The 23,317-nt window shown below is 40.8% G+C and overlaps 1 protein-coding gene and 1 pseudogene across 1 annotated transcript; both read right to left on the bottom strand.

Annotated features, from left to right (window-relative positions):
- Positions 1-8,464: 8,464 nt before the first annotated feature.
- Positions 8,465-9,421, bottom strand: LOC128125591 (vomeronasal type-1 receptor 4-like). Its single transcript, XM_052763174.1, has one exon. It carries the CDS (start codon positions 9,380-9,382, stop codon positions 8,465-8,467), a length of 918 nt encoding a protein of 305 aa, XP_052619134.1. The 5' UTR covers positions 9,383-9,421.
- A 12,529-nt stretch (positions 9,422-21,950) lies between these two features.
- Positions 21,951-22,935, bottom strand: LOC128124161 (vomeronasal type-1 receptor 4-like; annotated as a pseudogene).
- Positions 22,936-23,317: the final 382 nt, after the last annotated feature.

Below are 23,317 nucleotides of genomic sequence, written 5' to 3'. Positions count from 1 at the left end.
CACAATTTTAGTTTTCACATCTTCAGACTTTTATAGCTTGAATTTATATGTCTTAATATACCTTCTTAGACTCTAAGACATTTGCTTAGATCTTTAAAACTTAAGGTTCAAACTTTATACCCTTTTTACAGATTTAATAGATTTTTAACCAAATCTAATAAAATGAAGTTTTAAAATTGGAGGTGTGGAATATTTATGTAAACCAAGTTTAATGTCTTGACAGTTCCATTTTTTGGTCTTTTTTAAAGATATATTTTATTTATTTATTATGTATAAAGTGGTCTTTTATTATAATTTATACGGTTTTCTCCATGTACACCTGCAGGCCAGAAGAGGGCACCAGATCTCATTACAGATGGTTGTGAGCCACCATGTAGGTATTGGGAATTGAACTCATGCTCTCGGGAAGAACAGCTAGTGCTCCTAACTGCTGAGCCATCTCTCCAGTCCCCATTTTTGGTCTTTACATCTGGAGTCTTAGTCTGACACAAGACAGAGAGAGGCTTTAAACCATGCTTGAATCTAGGGAAGGAGAACGTGAGACCCCAACTCTAGAAACACTTTTAGTAAGACAGAACAGCAGTATAAAATATCTTTAATGATATCTATATCAAAAGGATATATAAACTTTTGTGAACCCGATTCTAGTGGACAGGGTCTCAGAGGTATTTTTTGAGGTCCACCCAAAAGTAGTTAGCCCCGTGGTGACTTGAAAGGCAATAAGGGTGACAGATAAAATGTTTAACCCATCTTTGTCTCCATAACATATTTCAGTGACATTTATGAACATATCAGAATGCACTAACAGACAAATAGACCAACTTTTAATGACTCGGCTTTCAAATGAAACCTTCTCCTAAGAGGGATATTTCCCTATGAATTTTTAACCTTCCCTGATGGGCATCCTATTGATTCTGAAATAAAAGAGAAGAGTTAGTAGAATAATAGAAAAGGGAGTTTCAATGGGTCTTTAAGGCTTTGTAGTCAGGATTGTAGTATCTGGGAGACTGTGAAAGGCAGCACTGTGGAAGTGTTGGTTGGGGAGGCTGGACAGCGGACCCCACCCCTGGCCTCCCTCACATGCCCCTGCCATCCAGAGCCTGCTGCCCTGAAGGCCCATAGCAGCTAGCAAGGGGTAAAACTTGATAACATTTCAATATCTGTCTATAACAAATATTTACCTCACTTTCCTGTAGTAAAATTTAGGTCTACTTGTTGAAAACTATGTCACAATACCTATAAATCATCTCCCACATTTATATGGAGATAAAATGTGTTCAAACCCAGTGGAGAATAGCTGTGAGACTGAGTCTCCCTTAAGACAGCTTGACCTGGAGCTACACAATAGATTTTATGGCCATCCTCTTGCCTCAGCCTCCCTAGTGCTGAGATTACATAGTGAGCTAAAATGACTTCACAGTCCAAAACATTTTCAACCCATGATTACCGAATATTTTATGATCACAGTGAAGCTGTCTTGTGTGTTTGTTACTTGGACTGTGGTTCTCAGGAGCTGAAGAGCACAGAACAAGGATCCTCTTGATCCCTAAAGATCAAAAGTAAGGGAGAAATGGTGGGGATCTTGCAGACAAAACCTCCCTGTCAGGCCTCAACCAGAGATGAGAGTTCACTTAAGAAACGTGAAGAGAATTACAAATACCGTCTGCAAGATAAAGCTTACAAATGTGACCGAACATCAGGATGGTTTCAGTGGGTGTGATTTGGTTCTCACTTGATGTGTGAATGTGCCACACTCTCTGGCCACTTCTGTGCAGGACAAGCATCATGGGGACACTGGTCTAGACTGATGCTGACAAAGGGGAGTCACGGACAAACCATGAAAGACTACGTCTCCGCTGAAACTAGAGTGGAGCTGATGCTTGCTTTTAGAGTCAATGTCATTGAGTTGGGCTGTGGATGAGTGACTTTCCTTGGAATGAAATATTATTTAAGACACTGAGGAGCCATTGAGTTTCACAGGAAAATCTCAGAACAACCTGAAGGTTTAAAACCTCAAGACTTTGGTTGGACAATTTGAATTATATGGTTTAAGGGGTGGGGGGACTGATTCCTTCAGGTGTTTTGTTTGGCACCACTAGTCTAGTCTCCCTCTGTAGACCCTGCCCTCAGAAATCCCTCCAAACCGTGCCTCATCCCCAGTAGCCACTAAAGACAGTGCCTACAAGGTATTTTTCATCAAGTTGTCCAGTGAACACTACGTGGCTACCCTTGCACATGTGTCTGCACACACACACACACACACACACACACACACACACACACACACACACACACACACACAGAATCCCATGTACATGTTGCTCTAATTCTAAAATGGTCTTATAATAAAAACCCAGAGCCAGATATTGGGATAAATGCTGATAGATCAGAGAGACAAAGGAACAAGCTACTGCCACATCTCACCTTACCAACTTCATGAATCCTCTGAGTGTCTCTGAGTCCTCAGCCAAAAGGGACTTTTCAGATTAAAAGACTTTAGTTCCTATTTCCTCATGCCTTATATACTTTCTATGCCCAGCCATATCACTTCCTTCCTAGTGCTGGGATTAAAGGCCTGTGACTCTCAAGTGCTGGGATTGAAGGTGTGTGCCATCACTGCCTGGCTTCTATGTTTAATCCAGTGGCTTGTTCTGTTCTCTGATCTTCAGGCAAATTTTACTAGGGTACACAATATATCAGCACACATGCACACACAGTCAATAAATAAAGTACTAAAGATTTGAAAGGCATGAGCAGTAGAGAGTCTGAAGAATATTTCTTTAGGTGGTAAGACTGGTTGATGATAATGAAGGAAAAATTAGACTGTAGGACACAATCATCAAAGTTGACCAAGATGGTGGCCATCAGGCATGTTTGTCTTCTAAAATCTCCAAAGGATATACTAATGATTATTTGAAAACAGTTTTCACAAATAGTGTAGGATGCTGGGACATCTGAACCATAACTTCAATAGCAGCTCCAAAGCAGGATGTGTTGTCTACAGTAATCTTGGGGGGATTGAATCAGTTTGGTGACGTCTCCCTCACACATCATGAGAGGACATGCAACAGCAGAGAGTGGGAACCACAGATGAAGAGGGAGAAGCAAAGGAGTCTGCAGGATGCTTTCAGTAATATTTTATTCTTAAAATTACATTTACTTATTTAATGTGTATATTTGGGTGGTTTCTTTAACATCCCTAGTTTATAAAAGGGAATTGGAGGTTCCTTTTGGAGTTCTTAGTTTTGTTAACAAAAAGATTTAAAAATACATCAAATAGAGGCTGAAGGATGAGTTGATTCAAGTTGAAAAGTAAAGTCACGCTGTAAATCTCAGAGGCTTCTCACAGGAGGGCAATAGACATGTCATGGAGAAGAGCCATGAACTCCAGTTAAGCCAGCATGGAATTCAGTCACACAATGGAAGACAGCCGCCTAGTCGGGGTTGAGTGGGTGGGGAAAGACAATCTCAGGGCAAGATTGCTTAGAGCAGAGATAGGGAGAAAAGTGATTCAGAAGAGCTTGGCTGTGCTCTTATAAAAGCCTGTGCTGGGCAGGGAATCTGGAAAAGTGGAGGATTTCATCAGGGGGATAATTTTTCCAACTTCTCTTCAGTATGGCTTAAGGTGAGCCCAACTTTGTAAGGTGGCCCTTACTTCTTGAGTCAGAATACCTCAGGAAGGTGATGGACCCGTGTAATTTTAATGTTGAATTAGGCCAGAGATTCTATTTGCTAGCCTTGACCAGGTATACTCTTAATAGACTTCACTGTTACTAGAATATCTTCCCCTCTGAAGGGGAAACCCAAAATCAATGAGGAAACAGACATCTCAGCCATTTCTGGCATCTCTGATATCTGAAGAGGGTGATGGTGCTCAGAGGTCCACAGACACTCCTGGTTTCAGCCAAGAAAGAAACTGGTTATTTTCCTTTTCCATCTCATTAGTCTAAACTGCATAGTCAATATGTGTCCCCCTGTTCTTATCTTACTGCTCTGAATAGGTATGAATTGGTTCTCATTTGAGTTGTGAATTGCCACACTGTCTGGCAGTGTCTGTGCTGGAGAAGCACTATGGTGACACTGGTCTACACCATGACATCTACAAAGAGGAGTCATGGGCAAACCGTGAAAGACCATGCCTATTCTGAAGTTAGCGCCCCAACTTCAATATGTTCTTGGGGAGAAGGCTCCTATTGTTCCTTATAACTGATGTGGGACATTGGTTATGAGAGAAGCGGAACCTCTCAGAGAGAACTGTCTAATAAATCACAGAAAGACACTCAAGTGTCATTTGTGTTACAGGGAGAGGGAGGGAAAAGGTCCTTGACTGGAGCCTGGGAGGAGGATGTGAGAGTGAAGTAAAAGCAGGAGTTATTGGAGTGGAACATCCTAGGCAGGGAACTAGGGGAAACCAACATCACAGGTTTTCAGCATCCTCATCAAAGCCTTTGTATTTGTGATGGGATCACAAGACCATCCATTACCCTCCTCAATCATTTTCCTTTCACCTCAGTGGCTGGACTCATCATCTGAGAATTGCTTGATTTTTTCATGTTGCAGAAAGATTAGATTTAGATATTGGAGGTTTAAATGAGATCATCCCGTGTAGACTCATGTGTTTGAATTCTTATTCCCCAGTTAGTGGAACCCTTTGAGAAGGTAGAAGAGGTGTGGCCTCGTTGGAAGGGGTGTGCCACTGCATTGGGATTTGAGGATTCACAAGGCTCACAACATTTGGAACACAGAGCTCTACATGAGATATCCCCATCAAAACCCTCCTCTCGGAGCTCAGGAAACAATACAGAAGAGGAGGCAGAAAAGTGTAAGAGTCAGAGGGGACAGAGGACACCAGGAGAACAAGGCACACTGAATTAACTGAGCAAGGTGCATGTGAGCTCACAGAGACAGAAGCAGCAAGCACAGGGCCTGCAGGAGTCTGCACCATGTCCTCTGCACATACATTTCTGCCTTCAGCTTAGTATTTCTATGGGACTCCTGAGTATGGGAATGAGTGGGTCTCTGATTCCTGTGCCTGATCTTGGCTATCTTTTCTCTCTTTGGGGATGCCTTAAACAGTCACAATATGATTGGTTTTGATTTCTCTTAGTATATTATGTTTTGTCACAATTGGTTGTCATCTCTAAAAAGACCATTATTTTCTTGTGAAAGACAGAAACAGTGTATCCAGAGGGGGGGTACTGGGTTAAATAAAAAGAGGGGAAACTGACATCAGAATATATTGTATGAGAACAGAGTCTATTTTCAATAAAAGGAAACAAATGAAAGCAGTTATATTTTATTTTGTATGTATGAATATTTACTTAGATATTTGTGTGTACCACATGCATCCCGTACTCTGAGTGGTCAGAAGAGGGCATTGAATCCCCTGGAACCTGAACCACAGATGTCTGTGAGCCCCATGTAGGTGCTGTGGACCAACTTTGGGTCCTCTACAAGAAGAACAAGCACTATTAACCCCTCAGTCATCTCTCCAAGGCTGGTATTAATAACCACTAGGTAATATTTAGACAGAGCTGGAAAATAAAACCTAATAAAGCCCAATCCATTCAAATACATACCAAATGGACAAATATTTTGTTCTTTTTTTTTTTTTTTTGGTTTTTCGAGACAGGGTTTCTCTGTGTAGCTTTGCGCCTGTCCTGGAACTCACTTGGTAGCCCAGGCTGGCCTCGAACTCACAGAGATCCGCCTGGCTCTGCCTCCCGAGTGCTGGGATTAAAGGCGTGCGCCACCACCGCCCGGCAATATTTTGTTCTTTTAAGGCAGTACTTGAAAGACTTACCAAGGAAAGACCAATACTTGGAGAGAATCCCATTTTAATTCAATGTATTGAACTTTGACCTTACAAAGATATGATCCCAGATGACATATCAACATCTCACCTTTCACTTCCATTCATAACTTACTCAAATATTCATAACTTGGTCAGGCTTGTCCACTGTCTTCCTGATGCTGGGAAATCATCAGCCATATTAACCTTATACACATTTTTTGCTACAAATATTTTCATTTTCACACCTTTTCAACAATATCTTTTCCTGTGTCCTGTTTCCTTTTTGTTTTTTTCCTTTCATCATATGATGAAAAAAGCAAAATAGTGAATTAAGTTAAAAGGAAAGTTGGCTCCAAACTATATGTGTAATATCATAGCAATAAATTAATATCTCCAGTATACACAGTGTTCAGATATGAAGCAAACACCATATACAACAGGTCCCTCAACAATATTTTCTGCATTGTACAATCCAGGAAATGTTCTCACATCTGCATGCTTGTGGTCTCCTTTGAGGAATAATAGCAGATAGATCAAAGCAAAATATCAACCAATTGAAGTTGACAACATCCAACAGAAAAACAATGAAAAGCTCTGATAAAAACGTCATCTTGAGGCAATGGCTGAGGTGTTTTATATAGATGTTCCCCTCTATCCTTAGGTGGATGAGCAGCCCCCATTAACCCTTTCTCTTGTAGACATTATTATATCTAGAGACAGACAATAGACCCCTCTCCTTGAAATACTTTTCCCCTCAGTTGTTATGAAGGGCATGATGCCATTCTTCTTGGCCTGTTTTGCTGTTCACATTGGTGCTTGTCCCAGAGTCAGAGCTTTTCCTGACTCAGGGAGGGATGTTATAGGACTGTTGAAACCAAGTGTTTGTGCCTCAACTTAGTAGACCAAACCCCATCTCCTGAGCCTGCTTCTCAGTGAGCTCACAGAGCACCTGGCAGTGCACACACAAAAGTCTTTAGATCCTCCATGAAGTGGAAGGCTTCAAATGATGACTCTTTCTAGATGACCAGTGACTATATAAGGAACCAGCTGTGTGTGCTGTACATGTGTATTATTCTGGACAGAAGATTTACATTCTGAGAATGATAGGTTAAAACCTACACACCTGAGAATATCTAATTTCCTCATGCTTCATCTAAAGTAAGTTTACACACACACACACACACACACACACACACACACACACACACACACACACACACACCCCTATATATAATCACTATGTAGACAACAAATGAATCAACACCCCACAGTGCATATTACCCTCAGATTTGGACTTTGGTATGGAGATGTACTCTTCCTTGTCTGTTCATTGTTGCTGCTACTGAGTGAATCCTAGAGCAGTATGTGGCATATTGGAGGGGAGATAGATTTATCGTATCATCTTATATATTCTGTGATGCATTTCACAATTGTTCTAACCAGATATGATTATTTTGTGGTTCACCCTTTATTCCTAAATAAATACCCACCATTAACTAAAAACTGTAATATTAAAAATTATAATCTCTGCCCATATCGGGCAAGAGAGTATACCATAGGAGACAGGCAAAATAAAGAGAAAAAAAAGCAAATGAGTCTATCCAGCAATGAAGAGCTTTGTTTTAATTTTCAATGATGAAAAGTAAAATCTCATGTGATGAATGCCAGAAATGAAGCTTCTAGGGTTTTATGGATATTTGTCCATCTAGAAAATTTCCTTTAGTGAGAGATAAAGATTGTTTACCTGGATATGTGAGTAACAGTCTATCTTTGCACATTTTTCCTACCCAACATGCCAGCATTTAAGATAAACATATGTGCAATAAAGACACAAAAAAGATGCATGGCATATTAATATTGTTTGGGTGCCTCATATGGGTCTAAGTCCTAGACTCTAGGACAAGCACACATTGCTATTTTCAACTGTAAAATTCATGTCTGCCAATTAAAAATTATATGCCAATACATATGGGTTATTAGCATCATCTATATGAGATAACATTTCTATAAACTTTTCAAACAGCAAATATAAATATGATTTGACATACGGCTGGGAAAGGAAAATGAACAAGAATATGGATATAGGGGTTGGAGAGATGGTTTAGAGGTTAAGAGCACTAACTGAAATTTCAGAGGTCCTGAGTTCAATTCCCAGCAACTACATGGTGGCTCACAATAATCTATAATGAGGTCTGGTGCCTTGTTCTGGTGAGCAGACATACATGCAAATGCAATACTGTGCACATAATAAGTAAAGAATTTTTTTAAAAAAGAAAGAAGATATGGATGCACAGTATGCATACAATATGAGTTCTAATACAATATATGAACACATTAATATCCTAGGACTGTTGTGAATATTTATAGGATGACTGGTGTACTTTTTCATTCTGCTCTCTCTCATTTATTAACTTATTTTCTTTCTCGCTTAGGGTGCAGATACAGTATTGTGAGATTGGGTTTCCTTATCACAAGTTGGTCTGGCTCTCACTCTACAGCCTGATATGCCATTGACTACATTGCAATCCTCCTGTCTCAGTCTCCACAGTGCTGGGACAAGTTTAGTGAGTCAACATGTTTGGTTCATGAGGAAAGATTTTCAAACAAATTTTACCTAATAGAGTGTGCTAGTAAAGCTGTCTTCTACATTTGTCATGTTGACTGTGGTTTTCAGCATTTGAAGAGCACAGAACAAGGATCCTTAGGATCCCTAAAGATCAATAGGAAGGGAGAAATAGTGGGGAAGCCTGCAATGAAAACTTCATTTACACACCTCAACCAGAGACGAGAGTCCACAAAAGAACCATGAAACAAACTGCAAATACAGTCTAGAACATAAAGGCTTACAAAGGTGACCACCAGCATCAGGATGGTATGGGCTGCTCTGGTCTCAGCATGGCCTCTGTGGTTCTGATTGACAGTGAGGATGTGCTGTGTTCGCTGGTGATGTCTATGGAGGAGAAGCACCGTGGAGACACTGGTCCAGACCATGATGCTGATGAATGTGGCATCATGGGCAAAACGCAAGATGACCATGCCTACAGTGAATCCAGATGTGGTACAGACCCACTTGCTTATATTGTTAGTGTCATTGCCTGTGCTCTGTGGACCAGTGACTTTCATTGGAATGTAGACATTATTTAAGACACTGAACAACCAACAACTGTAACAAGAATAACTCACGACATTAGGGGTTCTTCCTCGAGGCATCAGCCTACCCCAATGACCAGGAACAAGAGTGAGAAACTGATGGATGCTTAGGAAACAGGTGGTGCACATGTTTGTGCTTCGAACCACCAGGCGAATGAAGAACTCAATTTTGCATTTCAGGTTAGTTGGAGGATTCCTTGGAACAAAAACCATCACCTTGTTTGGAAATGCAGTGACAATGAGAATGAACACATTGGCCACAGCCAAGTTGGTGACAATGACCTGTGTGGGCCTCAGTCGAGAGCCAATAAAGATGGGAGAGAAATTGTGGAAAAACAGAAAAATGTTGACCAGAATCCCAAAACTAACCTGGAAAAGCAGGAGAGTCTGGAGAGCCAATTCCTCGGTGGTTTTTAGTTCTTTACTCTGAGAGGACATGGAGACGACTTTTGTGCAGAATGGAGTGATGACCAGGAGGAGCACTGCTCTCTTCAAAACACTTCTCAATCGTCTGAGCAGAATGAATGATTTGAGTTTTTACTTCTTCTATGGAGGGAGACACTACTGAATCTATGCATGGGAGCTTATCCTGGAAAACACTGCATAGACAACTCAGACTATTATTTTGTACTTCATGTACTTTCCCTCACCTCATGATGGAAAGGTATTAGTGATACAGCTGTATCTTTCTTGGTCAACATCACACCCATTGTAAAACATTATGGCACATAAACATATGAACAGTGAACAGAGAAACACATTTTTTTTAATCTTTCAAAAGAAACATCTTCCCTCAATGATAAAATGTGTTAAGAAATACCAATTGGAGGTTGGAGAGATGGCTCTTCACAAGACTCATGTTCAAATCCAGCACCCACATGGATGTTAATATCCATCTGTAACATCAGTTCCCCAAATTGAATGCCTTTCAATGGTTTTTATGGCACTTCACAAATGTGGTCCCAGACATACAGGCAGTTAAAACACTGGATGTGTAAAGTAAAATTACTACATCTTTAAAATGACAAGAATACAAATTTATAATTCAGAAAACCATGTAAGTAAATTAAGTTGCAAAAAAAGAACCCATCAGCTTTTGAGAAAATTGTATACAGATCATCAAAGTGATAGAATACAAAATATTTCAAAAAAGTAACCAGTTTTCTTATCACAAATATGAACCTCAATTTATACATGTATATCCTTATATACATAAGCAACCACAAAAGTTTTACAAGGGAACACCTTTGGCAAATAAACACCTTACGTGAAGTGACTGGATACAAACTAACTCAAAAAAATCAGTAGCCCTCCTATACACAAATGATAATTGGGTTGAGAAAGAAATCAAGAAAACCACACCCTTCAAAATAGACACAAATAATATAACATATCTTGGTGTAACTCTAACCAAGCAAGTGAAAGACGTGTATGACAAGAACTTCAAGTGTTTGAAGAAGAGTATTGGAGTAGATATCAGAAGATGGAAATATCTAACATGCTCATGCATTGGTAGAATTAACTTAGTAAATATGGCCCTCAAACCAAAAGCAATATACAGATTCAATGTAGTCTCCATTAAAATTCTAACAGAGTCCTTTACAAACCTTGAAAGAACAATACTCAACCACATATGGAAAACCAAAAAACCAGGATAACTAAAAGAATCATGTACAATAAAAGAACTTCCAGAGGTATCACCATCCCAGATTTCAAGCTGTACTACTTAACAATAGTAATAAAACCTATATGTTATTGGAAAAAACAGAAAGGCTGATCAATGAAATCGAAGACCCATACATAATTCCACACACTTAAGGACATCTGATTTTTGACAAAGAAGCAAAAATTATACAATGGAAAAAAGGAAGTATCTTCAACAAATGCTTATCTAACTGGATGTCCACATGTAGAAGATTGCAAATAGATCCAAATCTATCACCATGTACAAAACTCAAGTCCAAGTGGTTCAAAGACCTCAACATAAATCCAGCTACACTGAACCTGATAGAAGAGAAAGTGGGGAGTAGCCTTGAACAATTGACACAGGAGACCACTGCTGTGGATGATTGACTTATAAATAAAAAAACACTTATTGGCCAGTAGCCAGGCAGGAAGTATAGACAGGACTAGCGGAGAGGAAAATTGAGAGATCAGGAAGGCGGAGTGGAGGAGATGCCAGCCTGCTGTCCAGGGAACATCATGTAAAGGCAGCAGGTAAAGCCATGGAACACGTGGTAACATATAGATGAACAGAAAAGGGCTGAGTAAAAGAGTAAGAGCTAGACAATGGTAGGCCTGAGCTAATGGCTGGGCTGTTTAAATAATATAAGCATCTGTATGACTGCTGGGGCTTGGCAAGACCCAGAGAGAAAAACTGTAGCTACGGACCATTTCATGAATATAACACCAATTGTGCAGGTACTAAGACTGACAATTAATAAACGGAACCTCATGAAACTGAAAAGGTTCTCTAAGGCAAAGGACACAGTCAATAGGACAAAACAGCAGCCTACAGAATGGGAAAGTTCTTTGCAAATCTCACATATCACAGAGGGCTGATTTTCAAAATATATGGAGAACTCAATTTACACACATGTATGGAAAAATCCCCAGGTACCAAAGTAGTTCATATATTCATAATTTTGTGTATCTTACCTATTTTAATGAGGAAGCAGAATCTAAAGATGCACCTGAGCCATGACCAGCTTCCCTTATGCACAATCAAGATGTGGTGATACACCATTACAGTTAAATCATTTGCACAGACCAATTATTTTGAAACTTTTGTCTTTGAAAGCTCTTATTTAGTTTGCAGCTTACCTCGTATATTGTTTTCCAGAGTAAGAGTCAGTCTCCATTCATCAGTTAAAAATCAGCCATTCCATTCATAGATGTCAAGTTCAATGTCATTTTCAACTAAGTGTTAAGCTGTGAAATGGAAGAAGAAATCATTGATATCATTAGGTAAAGAAGAGATGAAAAATGCAACAATCCTAACCATTAATGTTGACTTCAGAAGAGCTGCAGTAGGGAGAAGAGAATGTTCAGCAGAAATCTACAGTTGCAGGAATCCCACCTTCCTAACCACAGGAAGGATAGAGATGCTCACAGAGATGAAGGCCAGCTCCTGAACACTTACTGAAGAAACAAAGATCTTATTTATTCTCCATTTTAAGATCTTCTCATCCCTGAGACAGGTACAAGGAAAGGCTTACTTCTCCAATATTTTCCATGGAACATAGTGCAGGTGCCTGAATGAACACAGATTACCAGTGCTCATAAAAGGACTGTTTACTAGACTAACATCCCTCAGAGAGTGCATTACTTTGTCATGTGAAGTGTCAGTGACAGTATTTGAATGGAGACTATCTACAATGAAGGAAAAAGAAACACTGGTCCTCAGGGCAAATCACAATTTTTACCTTGTTAATGATAATGCTTATGACTTTGTTGGATTCTAAGGAGTAGCTCTCAGAAGTTAGAAAATGTTTTCCATGTTTCCTTTGGGAGCATCTAAGTTTTCAATCAGGTATGGAGAGTGCACTCCAGTGTAGATCAAGGGATTTGTTGAACATATCTCCAATGGGGCATATGGTACAGCACAGTTTCACACTTTGAAAATCACGCCATCATGAAGTCCTTCAAGAAGACCATCAAAATTGAATCAGGAGTCTGGTATTTTTCCATCTGTGAACCAACAAGTGTTGGGAAAGAGCCATGAACTTGAGATAAGCCAGAACAGAGAAAAGTCACATAGTGGCAGACAGCCCCATGGTGGGGAGTGGGGCTTGAAGTAATACTAAAGAATAAAAACCATTGTGGCAATCATACTTAGAGCAGAGAAAGAAGGAAGGGTAATTCAGAGCAGCATGGCTCTGTTCTGTAAGAACCTTGCTAGGGTGTGGGAATACAGGAAGGAAAAGTACAATATTTCATCAAAGTAAAATTTTTTTTGCAAATCTCTTCTTCAGCACAGCTTAAGGTGAGCCCATCTTTAAGGGTGGTCATTCCTCTTGGGGCATAATCTCCTGGCAAGGTGATTGGCCCATGTGATATGAATGTTGAATCTCCAGTCAGGCCAGATTCCACTGTGTTGGATACAATGAGTTTTTCTTTAATTAACTTCTATGTCACTCTAATTTTTTGTACAACAATTATCCCTGGTCTATATTCCAGGAATTATGAAATATCTAACTAGATTGAAGATACAAAGTAAATGACAATGACATTTGTGGGGGTCCTCTCCCTCTGGGCCTGTTGGCCACCAGATCGAGAGGGGAAAGAGGCAGATGGCACAACCCCAGCAGGACAATTCATCTGTCTTTGGAGTGACTGGAGGCTCTCAGTTGTAGATGTCATTGTCTGATCAAGTCTGTGTCTGAAGTCTCCAGCCAGACGATGAGTCTGGTTGATGGCAGTTGCTATAGCCTCGGAAGATCCAAGGTAGATGACAAGTCTTATTCTTGAGAGTATAGGAAGGAATATCTCTCGTATTTGGTTAACAGCTGTGTTCCTTCCTCATCCTCAGATAGATATTCCTGTGGAATAACCACAATAGGGGTGCAAAACCCTCTCGGGTGGTGTCTATTTGGGATATTTTACAGAAACTACGTCATACATACCATAAGGCTTTGTCTGCATTTCTATGTTCCTGCCAATACATTTCATCTCTTTACTCGAGTCTTCTTTTACTGTAATTACTCCAAAAGTCCAATAATGCTGCCCACATATTTATGGATTTTGGGTCATGCACTATGGCATGCGGATACTGTGAGGTCTTATCTCACAGAGAAAAGTGACTCTATGTTCCCACCATCTATCCACCCACCACCTTCAACTTGTGTTGGGACATCCCTTCTCCCTTGCCTGTCCATGCTGGAATTTTAAGCTGGTTGCTCACTCAAGGGCTTTCCACCAGTATCAATAATACCTGTGAGTGGATGATTCTGTAAGACACCCCCATAGATAGTGTTGCCTCTATTGTCCCAGTGGTCACATCTTGAAGGGTCGTCAAAATTATAGCAAAAAGGGTCTGGCACTTGGTAAGACAATCCATAAGGACTTCTTCAAGCTGATGTTCAGACATTCTGCGGTAGTAACTGGAACAGAATGAAGTCATGCATCTGGGACATGGTTCTTGATCTTCATAAATCCATATTTCTTTGAGCCTCCCAGGAACTCTCACTGATTCAGTGGAATGTCATAGGTATGTGACCCATTTTCCTATGTTACCACTCCCTCCAAAGTCCTGCTGCAATCTGTCAGGGTATCTATGGGTTGTCATATGACAGACACATGTACTTCCACTCTAGTGTTTACTGTCTAGTTTACCAAGATCAGAGGCCATGTGAATTACTGTTCTTAGTACCAACCAATCTGTGACCTTTACCATGAGGTCAAAGACTGTGCACTCCCTAGCCAAGTGAAATTTCCTCAGCTATCACAATTCATATCAGTGGAGATCCATAGGGGAAATTTCTTTAAAAGGTGAAAAAAGAACTACTGTGTGGTCTGAAAACTAACAGCCTAAGTTATATCCTCAGATTTACATTGTACAAGGAGAAATTGACCACTCAAGTTGTCTTCTGACATTCACACCTACATCTGACGTGTACATACAATAGTCCATGTGGGGCTTTAGTGATAGGCTAAAGAATGCCAGGCAGTGGGGTAAACATGCTTAGAGCAGAGATAGAAAGAATAATTCAGAGCACCGTGGTGTGCACAGCAAGAGCCTTGCTAGAGGGAGGGAATCTGGGGAGGAAAAGTAGAGTATTTCAGCACAGGGATAATTTATCTGACCCTCTCTTTAGCATGCCTTAAGGTGATCCCACCTTCCTAGGGGTGGTCCTTCCTCTTTGGGGCATAATCTCCTGACAAGGTGATTGACCCATGTGACCTGAATGTTGAATCTACAGTCAGGACAGACATTCCACTGTCTTAGGTAAATATTTTCCTTTATTTAACTTCTGTGTCACTCTAATACTTTCCCACTGAAGAAGTAAACATGAAATCATTTAGAAACAGATCCTACATCAGAAATCCAAACCATTTTTGGCATCTATGACATCTGGAGAGGAGAATGTTTCCTGGTGTCCCAAAGACATTCCTGGCTTCTAGCCAGGATATGAAATGTTGTTTTTTCTTTAGTGTCTTTTTACTGAAAATGGCATAACCAACATGTCCCTTCCCTCATCCCCATCTTTCCCTCTGGAGAGTATATTTCATGTTTCTACGAAGGTGTATGAGCCATAGTAGATATGCCATTGGGGGCAGAATGTATCTGTCTTCTTAAAGCTGAATATTTGGTAAGAGAGTTGGGGAACCCCTCCAGATGGACATGTTGAATAAATTGCAGAAGGACATCAGTAGTTGAAATTTTACCACAGGTGTCAGGAGGAAGGACATGCTTGACTGGAGATGGAAAGAGATGTGAGGTGAGGTAAAGTCAGGACCTTGACACATCCTAGGCAGGGAGGGAGGAGAAGTAAATACAGAAGATATTTTGAAGTGTTTTAGTCAAAGCCTTCGAATCTGGTGATGGGATCACTAGAGCATCCATCCAGTCAGCTCTTAAATAGTTTTCATTTGACCCCTATGTCTGAATATTTAGCTGAGAGGTCCTATGACCTCTCAACATCTGAGAATTCCCCAATTTCCTCATGATTCAAGAAAATTCATTTTATGTACATTTTGGTTTGAATGAGAATGTCTGCCATAGGCTCATCTCCTTGAAAGTTTGGTCCACAGTAGGTGAAATTGTTAGGGAATGTATAGGAGGTCCCGACATGTTGGTGGAGCTGTGTCATTTGAGGTACGTTTGTGGTTTCAACAGACTTCTGCCATTCCAAGTGTGAATCACTTTGACATTGTGGTGTGGATGAAGATGTGAGTTCTCAGCTGCTCCTTTACTCTGCCATCACACACTCCAGTCCTTTAAGACCATGAGCCAAATTAACTCTTTATTTATAAATAGCATTGATCATGGCATTTTTACCACAGCAATAGAAAAGCAATGAAAATGACATATAAATGACCATGTAGCCTAGAGAGGAAGTAGAACCATATAACGCTTTAGATGTGGATTCAGAAGATCTTTTTCTTCAATTCGCACTTGCTGCTACTCAGACCACACAAAAAGATGTGTGGCATATTGAGAATCCTATGAATGTATCATATCATTCTTAAATATTCTTTCAGGTTTTGCACAGTAGATTCATTTTTGAGGCTTCACTGTATATTCCGGGCTGGCCTGGAATTCACTGTATCGACCCAGCTGGATTTTCCCTCACATAGAAGGTCTGCCTCCGCCTTCTGAATGCTGTGATTAAAGCCTTTGCCACTGCACCCATCTGTTCCATAGTTATTTTAACTACAATGTCAGTCTTGGTCAGATCACAGTAAATAGCTAATAAGCTCCCTATTAATTCAAACTAAAATCTTAAAAGTCTAACAAAATACAATCAGGAAAAACACAGACTAAGTAGGAAAGAGAAATAAGTCAAATAGAGAACTAGGGCCACAGTTTTATTTTAATGCTGAAAACTAAAATTTCTCATGAAAAGTCAAAGAAACGAAACTTCTATACTTTATTAGTATTCACACCTGCATTAGAAATTACTTTAGTCAAAGTTCAAATTTTTTTAGGTTCTTGTGGGGAAACACATAGTTGCATTTTCTGGTTAATGGATGTTGTGGGAGGGCCCAGTTGAGTGTGTGGTGCCACCCCTTGCATCAAGGGTGCTGTAAGAAAGCAGGCTGCACAGTTGATGGAGAGCAGGTCAGAGAGATCCTCTTGAGTGCTGGAACTGATTTAGGTTAAGTCCACCACATCTGGCCCATTACATGTAGTTTTCAGCTCAGTAGAAACCAATGAAATAAAAGGTTCTATGAGATAAAATGCAAGCATCAGTATGTTCTGGTTAAACTCTAAAGACTTCTAAGAAGCAGAAATCCTAATTTTTGATGTTGGATCCAGAAGTCTTGGTCAAGTGCAGAGGGATGTGTGAATTCTATTTTTTAAAAAAGCCCACAATGACAAGAATTCCACCTGCTCAGCCAAGCAAGATGGAGAGTCTCCTGATGGGTGAAGGATTTTCCCTGAACTCAGTCACTGCAGAAACACAGCTCTGACCTCCCCTGTCAAGAGAGACCCTTGTGTCTATTTTCTTGAAAAATAATTCAACAAAGTATCACCTTTCACATACAATCTACAGAGCTCTGTGCAGGAAGTTTTCCATACAGGTGAGTCCAGGATGCCAGTGTTCATAAAGGGCAGGTATCTGGCCTTGGTATCCCTCAGAAAGACCATTACAATGTCACCTTTTAGGGACAGCATCTGCATGGTTAGAGTTTGGGTTGCCTCGAAGGAGGAACAGGTTTCTCCCCATAGCAATCACCACAAACATCTTCTGGTGGTTACTAAGGAACAGCTGGGCAGAAGTTATAAAAGGTTTGCATGTTTCATTTTTAATAATGTATGTTTGCAATTGATGTTGATATTAGTTACAGAAATGTGTGCTTGGGGATGGATCAAGGGATATATTTATGGTATTACCTGTGGGGTGGTGTACATTGCACAGTGTAAGTGAATTGGTTGCAACAACTCTTGGTTTGGTCCTAGATTTTGGCACCAAAACATGAGTTTTTCAACTCTGGGGAAACATGTCCTGACTACCTGGGGAGTCAGGCAATATGTTGAGCTGCTTAGGAAAGCTCTGATGGCTGGAACTCTAAGGAGACAGTTTGGCCCTGGAGGGCGAAGTGTCCCAGACACCTTGAGCTGCTCAGAACAACAGCTCTACCCTGAAGGTATCTCAGACACCTGGAGCTGTTTAGCACAGCCCTGACATCTGGAACTGCAAAGAAGCAGCCCAACCCTGGAAGGGAAATTTTTCTGACTTCTCTGGAAAGTCAGACCTGGAACTGCTTCTGCAGGGAAGGGTATCCTGACTTTTCGGGAAAATCAAGGTATACCTGGTGTGATGGGGGATGGTCTCCCCACAGGATATAGCAATCCTGCTCCTCTCCTGGAGAGCCACTACAGCTGAGCTTTGCTCAACCCCTGCTTAAGGAGGCTTCCTAGCAGAGTTCTGCTTCCCCGGCCTAAGATGTTGCTTCTTTTGCTTTACTCATCAAAAGGGGAAACCACTGCAGAAATGTAGTAATCTCCTCTGGCTCTGGAGAAAAGAGTTACTTTTCAGCTCTCTCTTCTCTGTCCCGTGAGGGACGTTGCAGCAAGGATCTTCTCTATGACAGTGAATGAAGATCTTCACACCTAAAACTCTTCTGAGAAAGAAAATATTTGAGTAGGAGGAGTCCGAGAGAGTAGCTGCCTCTATCAGGGTGGAGAGAACAACCTTTTTTCTAACTGACCAGGTAGGGCAGTTTACACGGGAAGTACTGGGCATGGAGTCAACCAGGGTTTGACTTGGGGCCCAGGGTTCTGCTGTCCTGTTCTGTGATTGGTTGGTTTCACAAGCCTGTTGGCCAAGGGCAGAGATGGCTATGATCTGAATGAGCCAAACTGTGTTTCTTTCTGCCCTGATCTGAGCCATCTCTCCCTAGTTCTGGTTCAGGGTTGGGTTCTTTAGCCAGCCCCTTTTCCCCACACACAGTACTGTTTCAATCCTCCAATACCATGCTGCATCAAGTCATTTCATAAGGACCATCATTGTGTGAGCTTGAATCTAGTATATGCTATGAAGATCCAACATTCTTCTACATGTGGCCTGGGACGGTTTACTCTGTCAGTATAGACCCACAGGAACACATGTTTCCTCCAGCAGATTCTGTGAGCTATTTCAGTGTTCACTTGTCTGTATGTGGATCCCAGGCTTGTTTTCTGAGATACCCATGGATCCTCTGACACTACAGAGGCCTAATATATTGTCACTGTGCAGAGAATCTGCTGTATAAGTAAGTAATCCTGGGGAAACTGGCAAGGATATGGATTGGGCAATCATAACAAATATAGAGAACAGGGTATGGGTGTGTGTGTATGTGTGTGTGTGTGTGTGTGTGTGTGTGTGTGTGTGTGTGTGTGTGTGCAGTTCTAGCATGTGAAAAGCAAGGGAAAGAGGAATCACATCCTAAGGCTCGCCTTTCCTTTATAATTTCAAATTCAATTCCAGTGATACTGGACATGGCGCCTGATCCCCTTGGCCATATCTAGATTCTGGATATACCTCAGGGACTGTCAACTGACTCAGTGTGAAGTCAGAGAACCGTATTACATCACTCACCTCCACAGTTCTGCTGGGACCCTTGAGGACACAGGCCAGGCACATGGTCACAGATCCATGACTCTCCACACCAAAACTGGCCTCCCAGGTCTAAATGGAATCCATGGATCTCATATCTGAGGTCAGAAGCAGTACTAAATGTTAATTCTAGCACTGTGCAATCTGCTGACACTTTTGTGAGTCTGGAGCTGTGCCCTTAAAAGCAAATCTGGGGTCACGTTAGATACCTCATCCAGGAAGCAGTCTAAATCTGTGGGGGTTTTTCAAGCAGCTGAAAATAGATCTACCACATGACCCTGCTACATCATTCTTGGGCATAGGCCCAAAACCCTATATCCTGTTACAGAGACATTTACACCCATGCTTATCCCCACTCTGTTCACAATATCTAGGAAGTGGAACCAGCCTACTTGTCATGATGAGCGGATAATGGAAATGTGGTGCATTTACACAGAGGAATCATAGTCACTGAAAAAGAGAACATGGAATTATGAAACTTCCAGGGAAATGAAGGAAACTAGAGAATATTATGTTAAGTTATGTAAGCAAGGCTCAGGATAAATGGAGCTTCCTTGCTTTCATATGCATATCCTAGCTTCTAATTTTTATGTGAGTTTATTTTTGTGTGGTGAGTATGCCTCACTGCCAGGAAACTAGAAAGGAGCCCAGCAAAGGAGGGATTGGGAGAGTAAAAGGAAAATGGTGGGAAGGATAATAAAAAGTGTGACAGTGTGATATTAAAGTGCAAAGGGGGATCACTGGGAGGGGAAAGTGAAGCAGGGATGAAGGGCAGGGAGGTGGGGAGATGTGGGTGGGTCAACCAAGACTGTTTGAAAATGCCATAAGGAAGTGGCTGCTTTGTACAATAGCTTCAAAAGCCAAGAGTTGAACAAACTTGTCAGAATCACTATTCATCATGCAAACACAGTTTTCAGAATGAGAACCATCTAACTCCAACCAGAATGGCCCTTAGCAAAAGAATAGAGAAGAGTACCACAGAGCACAGGCTGCTCTTGCAGTGGACCTGGGTTTGACGCCCAGTACCTATGTTAGGAAGCTGGCTCTCAAAGAACTGTTGCCCTCCTCTGGCCACAGTGGGCACTACACTCACATGTACACATAAAATATATTAATAATAGTAGTCATTGGATCAGATATATAGAATACACACAGGTGTATTAACAGATACATACTGATGGGGAAACAGGGTTTGTAAAGCAGTATATTGTAGGAGCAGGAGAATAGAAAATTCAGTGTAGAAGAGAGTTACAGAAGAGGCACTGTCCATGGGAGGCTGTTTGGTATCAAGTGGGAGGTGCTAGAAAATTGATAAGGGGATTTCTGAGAAGGCTCCGTGGGTTGAGACACTTGCTGTGGATGATCTGAGTTCAATCCCTGGGACCCACATAGTGGACAGAGAGAACTGACTCCTGAAAGTTGTCCTCTGACCTCCACACATGGGCCATGCCGTGTGCGCACATTCATACACACACAGACACACACACACACAGCAAATAAAATGTAATAAGAAAAGCTTAAACATTCTTTTATAAAGTTTTTTTATTGTTTTTTTTTTTTTTTTGATTTTTCGAGACAGGGTTTCTCTGTGTAGCTTTGCGCCTTTTCCTGGAACTCACTTGGTAGTCCAGGCTGGCCTCAAACTCACAGAGATCCGCCTGGCTCTGCCTCCCGAGTGCTGGGATTAAAGGTGTTTATTGTTTTTATTTCATATGCGTTTACATGCAGTGTCCTGAGAGGCCAGAAGAGGGCATCAGATGCCCTGGGACTGGAGTTACAGATGATTGTGAACCACTATGAGTTTGCTGGGAATCAAACCAGGGTATTGTGCAAGACCTGCAAGTGCTCTTAACCACTGAGCCATCTCTCCAGCCCCAAAAGACAGTTGAGAGACAGTAGCTGGGCAATATATACACTGATGTAACTGGCACTGGTAAGTCAATCAATGAGACCAAATCAGCACATCATACCATGGAGGTTCAAAATCTAATTATGAGTAACCATATTAATTTGTGGAAGAAAATAGAGAAGAATAATTAAATTTCAGAGTAGGAAAGATCATCATAAATGATAAGATTATTCCAATCTATCACATTACATTTTAAAACAATTCTACCCTCTAGATACCACAGACAATATATAGAAAAACCCAATTTTTGGAAAGATTTAGGTACCACATATTAGGCAAATAATTTTTATTTATATACACCACTCATATACAGTCAAGCTCATAAATGTTTTTATATATCTATAAATTATATGTAATTATTTTATGTTTTATAAATTAAATTTAAGTATACTCAATTTAAATATACCTAAATTTATTTTGTCTTTTACTGAATCTAATATTATGTGTGTTTATTCATATATTATGTATATACTTTATGTACATTTATTTATATATTTATGTATATACTGATGTACAGTCAAGTTAAATCTCCATATTTAGGAGACAGAAACACATGCTAACTCCCCCCATTGTTATAACCATCATCATCCTTTCCATTCCTGTCATGAGGAAGGATTTTCAAACAACTTTTACTTAATAGAGTGTGTACGGCTGCCAGTAAAGCTGTCTTCTACGTTTGTCATGTTGACTGTGGTTTGCAGCAGTTGGAGAACACAGAACAGAAATCCTTAGGATCCCTAAAGATCAACAGGAAGGGGGAAATAGTGGGGAATCCTGCAGTCAAAGCTTTACCTACATGCCTCAACCAGATACGAGAGTCTACAAAAGAAACCTAAAACAAACTGCAAATACAGTCTAGAACATAAAATCTTACAAAGTTGACCACCAGCATGAGGATGGTGTGGGCTTCTCTGGTCTCAGCATGGCCTCTAAGATCCTGATTGGAAGTGGGGATGTGCTGTGTTCAATGGTGATGTCTATGGAGGAGAAGCACCATGGAGACACTGGTCCAGACCATGATGCTGATGAATGTGGCATCATGGGAAAAACGCAAGATGACAATGCCTACACTGAATCCAGATGTGGAGCAGACCCACTTGCTTATATTGTTAGTGTCATTGCCTGTGCTCTGTGGACCACTGACTTTGATTGGAATGTAGATGTTATTTAAGATACTGAACAACCAACAACTGTAACAAGAATAACTCAGGATATTAGGGGCTCTTCCTCGGAGCCTCAGCCTACCCCAGTGACCAGGAACAAGAGTGACAAACTGATGGATGCTCAGGACACAGGTGGAGCACATGTTTGTGCTTTGAGCAACCAGACGAATGAAGAACACAATTTTGCATTGCAGGTTAGTTGGAGGATTCCTAGGAGCAAAAACTATCACATTGCTTAGAAACGCAGTGACGAGAATGAACACATTGGCCACAGCCAAGTTGGTGACAATGACCTGTGTGGACCTCAATCGAGAGCCAGTAAAGATGGGAGAGAAATTGTGGACAAACAGAAGAATGTTGGCCACAGTCCCAATCCCAACTTGGAAAAGCAGGAGCATCTGGAGAGCCAATTCCTCAGTGGTTTTTGGAGCTTTATCTGAGAAGTCATGGAGAGGTCTTCTGTGCAGAATGGAGTGATGACCAGGAGGAACACTGCTCTCTTCAAAACACTTCTCAATGTCTGAGCATAATGAATGATTTGAGTCTTTACTCCTATGATACGATTGTATCACAGTATAGGAGCTTGGTCTGGAGATCACTGCACAGACAACTCAGACTATTATTTTGTACTTCATGAACTTTCCCTCACCTCATGATGGAAGTGTATTAGTGATACAGCTGTATCTTTCTTGGTCAACATGACACCCATTGTAACACAGTATGGCATAAAAACATGTGAACACTGAACACTGGAACAATTTTTTTATCTTTTGAAAGCAACATTTCCCCTCAATGATAAAAAGTGTTAAGAAATACACATTGGAGGTTGGAGAGACAGCTGTTCAGAAGATTCATGTTCAAATCCAGCACCCACATGGTCATTCACATCCATCTGTAACATCAGTTCCCCAAAATGAATGCCCTCTCATGGCATTTCTGGCACTGCACAAATGTGGTGCCAGACATACAGGCAGTTAAAACACTATAAGCATAAAGTAAAATTACTATATCTTAAAAAGGATAAGAATACAATTTA

Source organism: Peromyscus californicus, unplaced genomic scaffold (assembly GCF_007827085.1).
Source record: "Peromyscus californicus insignis strain IS unplaced genomic scaffold, ASM782708v3 Scaffold_4__1_contigs__length_199733344, whole genome shotgun sequence".
Taxonomy (NCBI): Eukaryota; Metazoa; Chordata; class Mammalia; order Rodentia; family Cricetidae; genus Peromyscus; species Peromyscus californicus.
This window is presented reverse-complemented; position numbering and strand designations above follow the sequence as displayed.

Coding starts and splice junctions, on each gene's coding strand:
- LOC128125591 (XM_052763174.1), bottom strand. CDS start 9,382: ATGTCCTCTCAGAGTAAAGAACTAAAAACCACCGAGGAATTGGCTCTC.